Genomic DNA, 15,060 nt, shown 5'->3' with positions numbered 1-15,060 from the left:
AAAAATGACCACGAGGAAATTTCACAAGATATTTCCTCTGTGCAAAATGTTTTTCTCAGCAACATCGAGTCAGAAATCCAGGAACCTTGATGTTGAGTCTCTGATGCTGAAGAATCTACTTTTTATCAATAGAGGCATCAATTCAGAAAGGCTTCTTCCTCACAGAAGTACAGACCAAACAGGCCTAGTGTGTGTGTGTGTGTGTGTGTGTGTGTGTGTGTGTGTGTGTGTGTGTGTGTGTGTGTGTGTGTGTGTGTGTGTGTATGCATGTGTGTGGGGGGGAGAGAAGGAACATAACGAAGGGAAAGGTTAAAGAAAAATTGAGATAAAGAGGAAGGAGGTCTCATGCTGCCTGGGTCTGGGAATGATCTCACCTTTAACCCTGATGTGTTCAGTCCCACTGTAACACTGTAGAAATACACAAGATCAAGAAGCCCATCATCTGTAGAAAGAGTCCAGGATTAAATGCTCATGTGTGAGATGAAGGAGAATAATTAAGGAGAATTAAAGAATTTAACAGGCAAGTTAAAAAGACGAAAGCAGACCCTGATCTCAATGTCACAGGGATACGTATCTGAGATGAGACGCAGGTTTAGAGACGACATGAGACACGAAAAGAATTTAAAAGACTTCGTTATTCCAATAGGGGGCGACAGAGAGCGACAAACCCAGTACCCGACCTTCAGCATCAGTTACTGACAGTCAGGTCGCAGAAATGAATACAAAATCACGCAAACTCAGAGATATTTAAATGAGAATTAGATGACAATTTTTTAAAAGATCTTATGCAGATTTAGCCGAGGCTCGTCGCGCTAATAGATTTAATTAATAGATTTTTTTGATGAGTAAGATAAGATCTTTTTAGAGATGGTGCATCAGATATCCAGGAAAAAGGGGTGGATCAGACCATAGACTGGTATTGGATTTGAGAATAAATGGAAAAGTTCTTTACCTTTAATGAGGCTTGAGTGCTGTTAAGTGCTTTGGAAAAAAACATGATTTTTGTAAAAAAAAATAATTAATTAAAAATAAAAAACATCAACAATATGAGTAATAATGAGTAACGACATCAGCTGAAAGATCACACGTAACCATGACGACACAATTATCTGCCCATTCACAATCGTGAAGTTAAGATCCGAGAGCCGTCGGGAGTCGCGCCGATCCCGTCTGTCCGTCCCATAAAGACGTGTTAAATTTGCTGTCTGGATCTGAGACACGCATTTCATCATCTTCGGCGAGGAAGCGGAATCGAGTCGGTCCTTGGATGCTGGCCAGTTACGTCCAGAAAGAATAAGATAAAAAAAAAAAAGAGGAAACAAAGTGCCAAGAATTAATGTATCTGGAAAAAGTGTATATTAAAACATTGGCAGCTTCAATATGGTTCTCCATTAATGGTTCAATACTGAGTTATGAATCACAGAGAAGAAGGTGCAGGAGGATCTTCAGTGAAGTTCAGTCATCTTGGGTGAAGGTTTATAGAGCTACAGAGAAGCACTGTGTCTCTGTCTCATACATTAAGGAAGTGACACGTACATCGGGACAGGAGTATGATTTAAACGAGGTCCAGAAAAGACCAGACACGAGGACGGACGACGAGAAGAATACAAATATGATGTACACATCATCGGTGTCCTCCTGACCTTCTCTGTGTGTATTAACCAGATCCTCTGACCTCTACCTTTATACATTCCATCTGTTCCTCATCAGTGTCTCGCGTTCTTCTTTGGGACCGAGCCGGAAAGTCCTAACTCAAGGGCTTTAGGGCAGGACTTGGTTAATTAGGTGAGGATTTCCTCTGCAGGCGAGCGGCTATAAAAGGCTGGACGAGAACACAGGAGTTGGAGCTTCCTGCGTGTCACTGACGTTCCTTCACAAATCATCATCTGACCATTAAGTCCTACCTATTATAAAGGATTCATGAGTCATCCTGAGAGCGATTACGTCGATTATGTGTGTGATGTCTATAAACATTCCTGTAGCGTGAATCACTTTAAAGTCGTTTAAGGAAATCGTACACATAAAGAGCAAAAGAATATAACTCTTTAGTCTTAGTCTTATTTTAGTCTTATTTAATCATGAACTGATTCAAACTGGTAAGTTTTATTGTTGGTTGTATGAACACTATAAAATAAAATAGCACTCATTTACCAGGCTTTCGCTTCATTGTGTATGTAACTGTGATCACCTATAGCATGTTATATAATCAGGCTTTTTACCTCCCCCTAGTGGACTTTTAGTGAAATACAATGAGTTCTGCTTAATTTAGAGAAATTGAATCATAACAGGATTAAAATCAATGTTAGTGCCTTTTTACACCCGGTCACTTCGCGTGTTGTCTCTGATCCGATAGCTATCTGATTAGTTAAAACTGTCCCATTTACATCAGGCCACATAAATGCGTCTCGTCGAATCGGATATCGATCCGATCTTTCTACTCCCGCCCAAAATGCTAATATATTTGACCTCATTTCCGGGGTAATTGAAACAGAACACGTTTTGGTGTACGCGGTTTTCAGAACGCGATCAAAAAGAAGACGTAAAAACCGGTTACGACGTTTATGCTACAAAAAACAGCGTTTACTGTTTGCTGCGTTTTCGCCGGCGGCAGCAGCGCGTTTTAAGCCCCGACGAGACGCCTGGATGAAAGATCACCTGCGAGTGACGTATTTCCGTTTGGGAGGAGTTTAGCGCTGACGTATGTGGCTTGAACAACCACATTCATTTACACCTGTCCAGTTTCATCTGAAACACATCCCAGACCACCTCCTGAAGGGGTTTGTACCATCGGGGTTATATCCGTCTCCAAAACGCTTCGGTCTTTTTACCATCGGGTAGATATCGGATCTCAGAACACGCAGGAAGTGACCAGGTGTAAAAAGCCCCTCTGAAGCATTTTTTTTTGTATATGATGATAATTTTGTCTATTTAACAACGCTACCTTGATTCAAATCATCGAGTTTTATTCGACAAATTTTGCTCGCTACGATACAAGAATCGGCAGGATTTAATTTCATTTCCACGCTTGTCTCATATTCTGTAGTTTTTTTTAATGTATTTATTTATTTATTTTATACTGTTTATACTGCAATTAAACCATCGCTGTGATCTCTCGGTTGAAGGCGAGTAGAAAAAATTGTATTAAACGCAGTATTAAACAATCACAACGTAATGTTATGTAAATTTTTATCGCAGAGGTTAATGGACCGGTTTCTGTAATTATTATGATGCCATTACTGCTACGATGATGTCATTCTGAACAGATCGAGTAGCAGACGGAGTCAAAGTGTAACCTGTAATGGTAATCGTTTTAAACCCACGTACTCCCAGAAATGCACCCGTAACGTTGATATGTTAATTACTATAATAAAATGCATCAGGCTTTCAATTTGCGGTACGCCACTTCACACGTTTCTTTCATTTATTTTCACTTTAAAATAAAACTTGCCATATTCTAACACAAACACTTCATCCTCTACTGTGTGAGAGTTTGGCAGCGTTAACGCTTACGCACTCTGGCTTTCTAAAGACTTTATCACTGGAACAGTTGGATAACGTAATGCGATGACTCCGATCTGTAGTTTCTCAAACCTTTGTAATGTCGACTTACGGGACGTGTAGTGTAAACAAACGAAGGATGTTGTGTCTGTGAGTCTGATCTTAAATGAGTCAGGACTCGTGAGACTTGTGTTTTTCCCTCTGTTGATAATCTTACACTGAACTTTAGCGTTGAAGATAAATCTGACCTGCTTTTTAGATGAACGAACACTCGGAGCATCTCAGAGAGCAGAAATGGGTTTGAAGATTTACTATGACGATACACACTAGAGGTCTTCTCGGGTCTAAAGAAATGGACCCGACCCGAAGTGACCCGAATCACTTTTTACCCGAACCCGACGTGCATCATTTTTTTTTTAAAAGAAAGGCCCGACCCGAGACAAACCCGAAAAAATTAGACCCGAGTCCGACCCGACCCGACGACAATTTTTTAAACCCGACTGGACCCGAATGTTGCATAAATCTACACTAAAGTAACCACTACAGCGTGGATACAAAATTGATTGACAGGTCTGTTTCAACGAAAATTAGCTTACCGCCAGCCACACGTCGCCAGCCACACGTCGCCAGCCACACGTCGCCAGCCACACGTCGCCAGCCACACGTCGCCAGCCACACGTCGCCAGCCACACGTCGCCAGCCACACGTCGCAAGCGGTCTTGGCAAACAGAGGAGAGGTTGGAAAAGGACTCGAGTCGATGCACACACACGAGATACAGTAGTTCGGGTCTTCTCGGGTCCGTTCGGTAAAAACACATTCATTTTAAATTACCCCAGACCCGACGGCACTATTATTATACCCGACCCATGTCTGAGGCACACGTGAAACTTTTAGACCCGAACTTGCTCGGGTCTTGGGTCGGACTTCGGGTTTTCGGATCTAAGTGGACCCGTGAAGACCTCTAATACAAACATCTGTGTGAAAAAAAAAGAAGCGTTTTTGTTTTTCTGGATCTTCTCTATAAATCTATCATCTCTAGTATTGTAGAGAAAAACAGAAATAGTGATGAAACTCTACACATTCTACAAAGTCCTGAGTGTCTACTTTCATACGAGCTTCATATTAACACCGCAGTGGAGCGAGACGCGAGGAAGACGTCCGGTCATCGACACGGACACGAGACGGACGGGACGGACGCTATTTCTTGGTTAAAAAAGTGGAGAAGTAAACATTGCTATATCTGGAGGTTTTAGACAGTAACTATTATACATTATATGATAAACACAGATCTTATCGTAGGAGTGGAATATTCCCACCTCACGTACATTTCCTGTGGTGCTACCGTCAAGCATGAGCTCTAAACATTACAGTATAAAATAAAACTCCACGGTGATCCTGTGCAATCCAGATATAAGACTACAGACAGAAATCATGACACATAATAACAACAATGATTCCAGAAGATTTTCTGATGCATTCGACTCCATATTTGTGAAATTCAGAAGTCCACTGGAACGATTTCTAATCATCTTCACTCTTAATTGAATCTCATTTAGTGCCTCTGGCTCCGCAAACTTACTCTTAGCTAGCAGCTCTAGTTCTGTAGAAACCGTTCGTTTCACATCACAACGGAGTAACAAAAGGTTATCCAGGACCCCAAAGCAATCTGGATTATCTTGATAGTGATAGTGATAGTGCTGGCTTTAATAATGTCTCCCACTCTTAATTTCCCCTCTCTTCTGCCCTCTGCAAAGGACAGGAGAAAAAAGTGGAACGTTATTAACATTACCAGCTCCACTTTGCTGCGGTGTGGAGTCGCGACAGAGACGTGGTCGGATGGATGGATGGATGGATGGATGGATGAAGGAAGGAAGGAAGGAAGGAAGTCAGGAAGGCGGGTCTTGGAGTGTGTGTTTTCATCCAGCGAAAGGAAATAGCTTTGTTAAGACTCACGGGAATAAAGGAAAGATCGAATTTGTTCACTTTCACCCACCATTGTACAAAAATACACCATCCACAGGAAGACAGGAACATGCCCTTTGACAGACCGCCGTCCTGCTGTCACACACTAACCTCTGATGAAGCCTCGAACTGGCGTCACTTCGCTCTTCACCTCGTCGGGCTAGACGGCCCTCTGAGCCTTTTATATAACATAAACATTCAAGCTGAAAACCTCAAGCAGACAATGGAAAGCATGGGGCCAAGTGTGGAGGTCTTTACAGTTCACAACACTCGCACGACATGTGGGAAGACAATGAAGGTGCCAAAACTAGTGCACAGTGACTCGTTACATGGCTCCAATCGAACACTGTGCACTTCCAACAAACGACAAGTGAAAGTATCTTGAATAATGTTCGATATATTACAAGATTAAATAAAACCAAATATATAAAAATTCATCTTATTTCTATTCACCTTCATATAATATTAATAAGCAAAATGTGGGCAAACCCTAAACCCTGTTCCCGAAGACACGGTGTGGAGGTGAGAAGGTCGGAGAAAGTAGAAGAACGTCGAGTGTCCTGCACAGAGCCTTGAATCTGACCTCAACACCACTGAACACCTTTGGGATGAACTGGAACTGGAGTCTCGTCAACATCCCGACATCAGAGTCTGATCTCACTGATGATCTTGTAGCTGAATGAACACAAACCCACACAGATACTGTACACTCCAACATCTAGTGCAAACACTTCACACGAGAGAAGAGAAGAGAGGAGAAGAGAGGAGAAGAGAAGAGAAGAGAAGAAGGTAAGAGAGGAGAAGAGAAGAGAAGAGAAGAGAAGAGATCTCCTCCTTGCCTCTTCTTCTCTCATCCTCTCCTCTGCCCCCTCTCCTCTACTCTCCTCTCCTCTCCTCTACCTTCTCCCCTCATTCTCATCTCCTTCTACCTCTGCTTCTCCTCTCCTCTCTTCTTCCTCCCCCCTCGTTCCTCTCATCTCCTCCTCTCTTCTCCTCTCCTCTCCTCTCCTCTCCTCCTCTCCTCCCCTCTTTACTCTCCTCTCCTCCCTCTCTCTCCTCCCTCTCTTCGCCTCGCCTCTCCCTCCTCCCTCTCCTCTCTCTCGCTCCTCTTACCTTCCCTCCTCTCTCTCTCCTCTCTCCTCTCCTCTCTTCTCCTCTCTCCGCCCTCTCCTCTCTTCTCCTCTCCTCTCCGTCTGCCTTCTCCCTCTCCTCTCCTACTCCTCTCTTCTCCCCTCTTGCTCCTCTCCTCTCTCTCTCCCTTCCTCCCTACTCTGTCTCCTCTCGCTCATCCTCTCCTCTCTTCTCCCTCTCCTTCTCCTCTCCTTCTCCTCTCCTCTCTTCTCCTCCCTCGCCTATCCCCTCCGCTCCTCTCTCTCTTGCTCTCTCCCCTCTCTCCTCTCCTCTCCTCTCCACTCCTCTCCCTCACCTCCCTCTCCTCTTTCTCCTCTCTTCTCCTCTCCCCTCTCCTCGTCTTCTCCCTCCTCTCTCACAGCCTCTCCTCTCTTCTCCCCTTTTGGCCTCTCCCTCTATCTTACCCTCTTCTTCGTCCTCTCCTCGCCTGCTTCTCTCCCCCGTTTCTCTTCTCCTCTCCTCTACTCCTCTCCTATCTCTTCTCCCTAATCCTATCATCTCCTTCCTATCCTCTCCCTCTCCTCTCCATCCTCTCCTTGTGCTCCCTACGAACTCCGTTCTTCTTATTCCCCTTCTTCTTCTTATGATGTCACATCAACAGAGTAATGTTGTGAAATTGCGATGGACTTAAAGCCCTGTTACGTGAGACCAAACCTCACATCTATGTTTCGTCTGTCCTCACGTCTCCCTCACGTCTCCCTCACGTCTCCCTCACGTCTGTCCTCACGTCTCCCTCACGTCTTTCTCACGTCTCCCTCACGTCTCCCTCACGTCTCGCTCCACAGTGGTGTTAATATGAAGCTCGTATGTAAGTGGACACTCAGGACTTTAAGAATGTGTAGAGTTTCATCACTGGTTCTGTTTTTCTCTACAATACCAGAGGTGACAGATTTATAGAGAAGATCCAGAAAAACAAAGATTTCTAACCCACTGGCATTAAAGGGTTAAACATTTCCTCATATGGATTTGTTTATAAAATGTATTTCCTGTAAACGATGATTTCTAAGTAAATTCCGAGCGAGACGCCTCTGATACCCGAGCAGCTCCATGTGCTTTGTTTTGTTTTAAAGCTGTTCGCTTCTTTTAAAGGAGATGCTGCTGCTGCTGGGACACTTCACTGTAATCATGTCTCACTGGCCTGGTTGTTTGGGCTGTTGCCTTGCCTTTAAATTCTCTCTCTCTCTCTCTCTCTCTCTCTCTCTCTCTGTCGCTCTCTCCTCTCTCTCTGTGTGTCTCTCTGTCTCTCTCTCTCCTCTCACTCTCTGTGTCTTTCCCCACTCTCTCTCTCTCTCTCTCTCTCTCTCTCTCTCTCTCTCTCTGTCGCTCTCTCCTCTCTCTCTGTGTGTCTCTCTGTCTCTCTCTCTCCTCTCACTCTCTGTGTCTCTCCCCACTCTCTCTCTCTCTCTCTCTCTATCTCCTCTCTTCTCCTCTCCAGCTCTCTCTCTCTCTCCTTCTCTCTGCTCTTCTCTCTCTCTCTCGCCTCTCTTCGTCCTCTCGCTCTCTCTCTCTCTCTGTGTCTCTCTCTCCTCTCACTCTCTGTGTCTTTCCCCACTCTCTCTCTCTCCTCCCTTGCTCTCTGTCTCCTCTCCTCCTCTCTGCTCTCGCTGATCTCCTCTCTCCTCTCTCTCTCATTCTCCTCTCGCTCTCCCTCCCTCCTCTCTCTCTCTCTCTCTCTCTCTCTCTCTCTCTCTCTCTCTGTGTCTCTCTCTCTCTCTCTTTCTCTGTCTCTCTGTCTCTCTCTCCCTTTCTCTCTCTCCCTTACTCTCTCTCTGTCTATCTCTCACTCTGTCTCTCTCTCTCCCTTACTCTCTCTCTCTCTCCCCCATTCTCTCTCTGTCTCTCTCTCTCTCTGTGTGTCACTCTCTCTCTCTGTCTCTCTCTCTCTCCCCCTTTCTCTCTGTGTCACTCTCTCCCTTTCTCTCTCTCTCTCCCTTACTCTCTCTCTCTCTCCCATTCTCTCTCTGTCTCTCTCTCTCTCTGTGTCACTCTCTCTCTGTCTCTCTCTGTCTCTCTTTGTCACTCTCTCCCTTTCTCTCTCTCTCCCTTACTCTCTGTCTCCCATTCTCTCTGTCACTTTCTCTCTCTCTCCCTTTCTCTCTCTGTCTCTCTCCCTTACTCTCTCTCTGTCTCTCTCTCTCCCTTACTCTCTCTGTCTCTGTCTCTCTTTCTCCCATTCTCTCTGTCTCTCTCTCTCTGTCTCTCTCTCTCTCCCTTTCTCTCGCTCTCTGTCTCTCTCTTCCTTACTATCTCTCTCTCTCTCTGTCTCTCTCTCACTCTCTCTTTCCCTTTCTATCTCTCTCTCTCTCTCTCTCTTCACTAAGAAGCTAGGACAGATGTGGGTATCTGTAATAAATCCTGTATAACTCACCCACATGATTGTATAAGCAGGGCTGGGAGTAAAACTCGCCTCACTGTCGTCTGCCTCCGAGTGTAAATATGTGGAGATGAATATTCCAGAAGCAGTCAGTAGGTTTTACTCAGCAGGTCACGTCTACATTTAAGCTCAGTACTCAGATCGGGTGGTTTTTATTCAGTTAGTATCATGTAAAGGAATATTTCTGTTCAAAACACCACAGAAAGGAAGAAAGAAAATGCTGTAAAACCTGCCGTAAGGATTAAAAAAAAACTACCAGCTAAATGAACGAACAAACACTCGGAGCTTCTCACAGAGCAGAAATGGGTTCGATATCAACATTTACTCTGAAGACACAAACATCTGTGTGGAAGAAAAATGAACTGTTTTTGTTTTTCTGGATCTTTTCTATAAATCTATCACCTCTAGTATTGTAGAGAAAAAACAAAAATAGTGATGAAACTCTACACATTCTACAAAGTCCTGAGTGTCCACTTACATATGAGCTTCATATTAACACCACAGTGGAGCGAGACACGAGGAAGACGTCCGGTCGTCGACACGGACACGAGACGGACGGGACTGACGAGTTTAATAAAAAGATGGCGATATAAAATGGTCCAAAAACATTTAAACGCCAACTTTATTTATTTATTTATTTATTTATTTGTTTGTTTATTTATTTATAGTTTTTCGTCACCTCTAAATCCAAATGTGTTCAAAATCTCCCAATAGTCCTTGAGGAAAAGCTACAATCACGCAACATAATCCCTGATATTTCTATAGAGGACGATCCTCTCCTCACAACATCTATAATCAGTTCAGAATACATCTCCAAAGTCATTCCTGAAGCCTGCTAAGGGTCACTGAACATTACCTGATAATATGAATCTTTTTTCTCCTTCTTATTTTTAAAACGAACGAGACTCAAAAGATTTGGAGATAGAGTACGGCTTCGGTCTGGGATCGTGGCTGAAGATATCGGGTTTTATGTTTTTTCCCATAGTTTAGTTTCCCCAGAATGTAGAAAAGCTTTGCATTGGTATGTTTTATTTGAATCAGGGATTGGTTAAAGAAATAATATCAGGTGCTATGGAATCAGGACTGGTTGACATTTTATGCCTGAAATTTCCTTTTCATTAAGAATAAATTCGCTTTCTGGGGCACGGTGGCTTAGTGGGTAGCACGTTCGCCTCACACCACCAGGGTTGGGGGTTCGATTCCCACCTCCGCCTTGTGTGTGTGGAGTTTGCATGTTTTCCCCGTGCCTCGGGGGTTTCCTCCGGGTACTCCGGTTTCCTCCCGCGGTCCAAACACATGCATGGTAGGTTGATTGGCATCTTTGGAAAATTGTCCGTAGTGTGAGTGTGTGAGTGAATGAGAGTGTGTGTGTGTGCCCTGTGATGGGTTGGCACTCCGTCCAGGGTGTATCCTGCCTCGATGCCCGATGACGCCTGAGATAGACACAGGCTCCCCGTGACCCGAGAAGGTCGGATAAGCGGTAGGAAATGAATGAATGAATGAATTATTAGAAATTTTTTTGACTCAAAAAATCTGCAAATATACCATGGGTTTAGTATATGGGGATGTGGGAGCCTAGTGGTTAAGATGTAGGGCTACCAATCGGAAGGTTGTGAGTTCGATTCCCACATCCACCAAGCTGCCACTGCTGGGCCCCTGAGCAAGGCCCTTAACCCTCAATTGCTCAGTTAGATAAAAATGTAAGTCGCTCTGGATAAGGGCGTCTGCTAAACGCTGTAAATGAAATGAAGCGTAATGTAATGTAGTAATCCTGAACAGGTTACATTCAGCCAATCAGTGGCTATGGGTGTTTCCACGGTTACCATTTAAGGTGTAGGACACGCCAGTCTTCAGAGAAAGGATGGAATTTGTGAATGAATCGTTATAAGACCTACATACAGTATGATGCTGCTGCTTCATGAGCTCAGAAACACAACTTTGGTTGTTTTAAGATCACAAAAGAAACTTGACTTCTATTAATATATAAAACATTTCTAATTGGAACAAATAAATAAATAAATAAATTCATTCTACGGAATGTGGAGTAAAGTACTAAAAATGACGAGATGTACTTAATTATTGTGGTGTTTTTTTTTATTTTTTTTATTGTCGTCGGTTTTTTAGAGCATTGATAACGTGTGCCGAAGTGACAAAAGAACCGTCGGTTCAAATCTGCAGACGACGGTTTATAATTAGACCTAAATCTCATATCTCCTGTTTTTTTTCCTGTGAGTTTTTTCTGTATGATATAAAGGTTATAGGTCTGATGAGGTGGAACACGAGGAGAGCAACGTGTCCTGCAAGCCAAATGGCTTCACACACAATAATGGTGGGACTCGCTGGTGGACACGACGGAGCCAGTGCTCGTGTCATGTTTTCCGTCAGCTCTGCACCGTCCGCTCCGGAGTCCTGTCTCTTTCTGCTAGACACCAAAAAATGTTAAATAACACGCAAGGACATTCACAGCCCAGTACTGTAGCTTTCTTTAAACATAAGTGGAGTTAATCAAAAATATTGATTAGGGTCGGGGGTTCGATTCCCGCCTCCCTCCGCCTTGTGTGTGTGGAGTTTGCATGTTCTCCCCGTGCCTCGGGGGTTTCCTCCGGGTACTCCGGTTTCCTCCCCCGGTCCAAAGACATGCATGGTAGGTTGATTGTGTGGTGGAAATTTCTAATCTTAAGATGTTCATAAAACTTTGTTCTTCTACGCTTGTACCCTGTGTGCGTCATGACCAGAGACTGACATCGTCATCAGTAGGTTTTGTTAAGATTATGACAAGGGCAGTAAGGACTGGGGACGAGTTGTCCATAAACAATGTCCTATAGGTCTCTAGAAGACCTTGGCCTGGTCAGATTAGCTTGATCAGGAGATGCATGAGGTAATGTTGAGCCAATGATTGATGATGTTTTGCTTCTACATATCTTCTGTTCTTCTTAGGTTGTGTCTATAAAACCTTGATGTAATCAATGATCTCGGCCCTTCATCTCTCATGCTACATGTGGAGTCTTGCTCGTGTCTACCGGTGTTATACTTTATTCTTTATATCTCTCGAACCTCAGAACTTCCACAACAATTGGCATCTCTGGAAAATTGTCCGTAGTGTGAGTGTGTGAGTGAATGAGAGTGTGTGTGTGCCCTGTGATGGGTTGGCACTCCGTCCAGGGTGTATCCTGCCTCGATGCCCGATGACGCCTGAGATAGGCACAGGCTCCCCGTGACCCGAGAAGTTCGGATAAGCGGTAGAAAATGAATGAATGAATGAATGAATGAATGAATGATTTAAATTTTTTATGCTCCTGATAAAATTCTAATTCAAATCAAATTACCTACATAACCATATTCAGTACGACATGACACGAAACACTTTTACAACTGTCTGTCATAAAAATATAATACAAATAGACTTAGAATAGAATTACAGCTCAGCAGATCTCGATTATGAGCTCACCGTCACATTAAAGCCACTGTCGCTTGCACAGCAGGTCACGTGAACGTATTCCGCATACCTAAACCCCGTACACACGTGACACACGGCCGAGCGGCTCGCACAGCCGCAAGCTGAGGCGAACGTCCGAACCGGCCTTACGCTCTCACACCGATATCGACGAGGCCCATCACGCCTAATAGTTTTCGACTCTGAGACTTCATTAGGATCGAGTCCTTGATATCCCATTAGCTCTAATGGCTCTCTCGGGTGTTTGATTACATCAAAAGCCTGAAGTTTGGCTCAAAGAGAAGTGCAGAAAAGTGCATCAGACTTCTTTCGATCCATTTACGAACCCTTAAAAAGCTTTCTTAAGAAACATTTGATATATTTGTCGTAGAAGTTGACCCGCGGTGTCAGCGCATAGAGCGAAGATTGATTGGAAACTTCAGTACAAACTGCCAACTTGGCACTTAGAGCATCTGGAGGATGTCTGACGGCGTATGAAATCTGTCAATCTAGAAATAATAGGTTGTTAACTTCAAAATGACGTGGCAGATAACTGCCTGGAAAAAAGTTTCCTAGCATGGGAAGATTTGAGGAAGGTAACAGTGGTCAGGAGAAGGACAGGAAAATTACTAGAGGAGTGTGAGATGAAAAAATATCCTACCACGGTACATCAGGTGTAACGTGACATATTGCTGAATTATTGTTTCAAAACCGACCTTTAGAATATGTTTCTAAAAGTTCGACAATAGAAACCTAGAAAACACTGAAAATTAGGTCAACTAAAATACATACATAAACAAACAAACAAACAAACAAATAAATAAATAAGGCGGGCACGGTGTCTTAGTGGTTAGCACGTTTGCCTCACACCTCCAGGGTTGGGGGTTCGATTCCCGCCTCACGCCTTGTGTGTGTGGAGTTTGCATGTTCTCCCCGTGCCTCGGGGGTTTCCTCCGGGTACTCCGGTTTCCTCCCCCGGTTCAAAGACATGCATGGTAGGTTGATTGGCATCTCTGGAAAATTGTCCGTAGTGTGTGAGTGTGTGAGTGAATGAGAGTGTGTGTGTGCCCTGAGATGGGTTGGCACTCCGTCCAGGGTGTATCCTGCCTCGATGCCCGATGACGCCTGAGATAGACACAGGCTCCCCGTGACCCGAGGTAGTTCGGATAAAGCGGTAGAAGATGAATGAATAAACGAACAAATAAATAAATAAATAAACCTTTAAAATTTTAGAATTTTAAGAATTTCAACCATTTTGATTGCTTCAGTAATTTTTAAGTTTTTAAGCGATTTTCGGTATTTTACCGGTTTTGCACTTTTCATCAATTTTCAAGGTTTAATACAAATTGACTCGTTCAAAAAGTGTTTTTCTCCCACTTTATCGCGAATGGAGGGATATCTGCTATGCAACTCCCCAGGAATAAGCTGTTACTTTAGAAATGATTCTTGACTTAAGAAATAGAAATAATTTACATTTCAGCCGAAAATTCTGCAAATTATAGAAGTCACAACTCTAACACTTGCCTTCGATGCTCCGTGGGAACCACCCTCTCAGCCACTTAGTGGTTCAGTCCACTGAAAGGGAAATGCCGTCCCGGTGATATCATCAGTCTGAATAGAGACGTAGTTAGCTCCTTTTTGTGATCTGAACATTATATGTATCGTAGTATCATGACTTAGGACGATTTCTATACTATTTATTACACTGCTGTTATTTATTTCTCACCGCCAACACACCGAGTTCGGAGACTCGACTCTACGGCTATGCTGATTACTAGTAAGTGAAACGTTTTATTTGTCTGTTTGCTAGTGTTTATACAATTTTTATTTCATTCTGAGGCCATTGGGAAAAAAAACAAAAATTAAATCCGTGTAAATGTTCGGAAAACGTTTCAGAGTAGATGATAGACGGATTATTGGTTTATTACCGAAGGACTTAATGTGCAGAAATAGACCTTGTGTGAACTTTGAAATGTTTTACAACTGAATTAAGCGTTTTAATCAATTTATAAACTTATGAATTTGAACTGTTCTTTAAATTGGTTAAAAATGTTGTTTGACAAAAAATGTGTTGCATACGTAATACTCCCAGTTTATTGTCCTCCCAGTGAATGCTGACTTGTTGTGTTGTGATCATTAGAAACGTTATATATTCTTCAGAAATTAGAAACCCTGCTTCACAGAGGCTGTTTTCTCAGCCGTGAGCAGCAGCAGATCTCCTCCACAGCTCCACTGGCGCTCGTTCAAGCGAGTGTTGTTAGCAACCAGAGGTATCAACAGGGCATGCAAGCAATTACACCTATGACCTAATGCTTCTCTACCTCGCAGACCTGGCGAGAGCAAAAAGTGCCTGTTTTGCACCGAGATCGCACTCGACACTGACCAAACTGTACATAAAGGAGAAGAAGAAACAGCTGGAAAGTAGTATATATTTAAACAGCTCAAAAAAACCTCGTCTGTGCCATGTCGGGGTTATTCACCGGACCGTTAAAAAGCTAACGAGCCGACGAGTCGTCGCTGTAATTAAGATGTTTGTCTTGTCCTGTCCTTCACTATGACGACGCACTGAACGTTGTTGTCGATACGATATACTGTAAGGTTGTGTCGGTGATTAGTGAGGGATCGACGTTCTTGATTAAAAAAGAGAGGAAGTTAGCAAAC

General features: G+C 43.5%; 1 protein-coding gene across 2 annotated transcripts in view; it reads left to right on the top strand.

The window, feature by feature from the left end:
- The window catches only part of si:dkeyp-23e4.3 (rho GTPase-activating protein 7), a 52,078-nt gene that overhangs the window by 19,034 nt on the left and 17,984 nt on the right, over positions 1-15,060 (top strand). The window contains exon 1 of one of the 2 annotated variants that reach the window (XM_047805635.1): positions 13,765-14,176. The exons of the other annotated variant lie outside the window; for it this stretch is intronic. Coding sequence (XP_047661591.1) covers positions 14,164-14,176 — 13 coding nt within the window. The 5' untranslated portion in view covers positions 13,765-14,163. Of the gene's footprint in view, positions 1-13,764; positions 14,177-15,060 lie in introns of those variants that run through there. 2 annotated transcript variants of the gene reach the window in all.

This window comes from Tachysurus fulvidraco, chromosome 21, assembly GCF_022655615.1.
Source record: "Tachysurus fulvidraco isolate hzauxx_2018 chromosome 21, HZAU_PFXX_2.0, whole genome shotgun sequence".
In the NCBI taxonomy this organism is placed as follows: Eukaryota; Metazoa; Chordata; class Actinopteri; order Siluriformes; family Bagridae; genus Tachysurus; species Tachysurus fulvidraco.
This window is presented reverse-complemented; position numbering and strand designations above follow the sequence as displayed.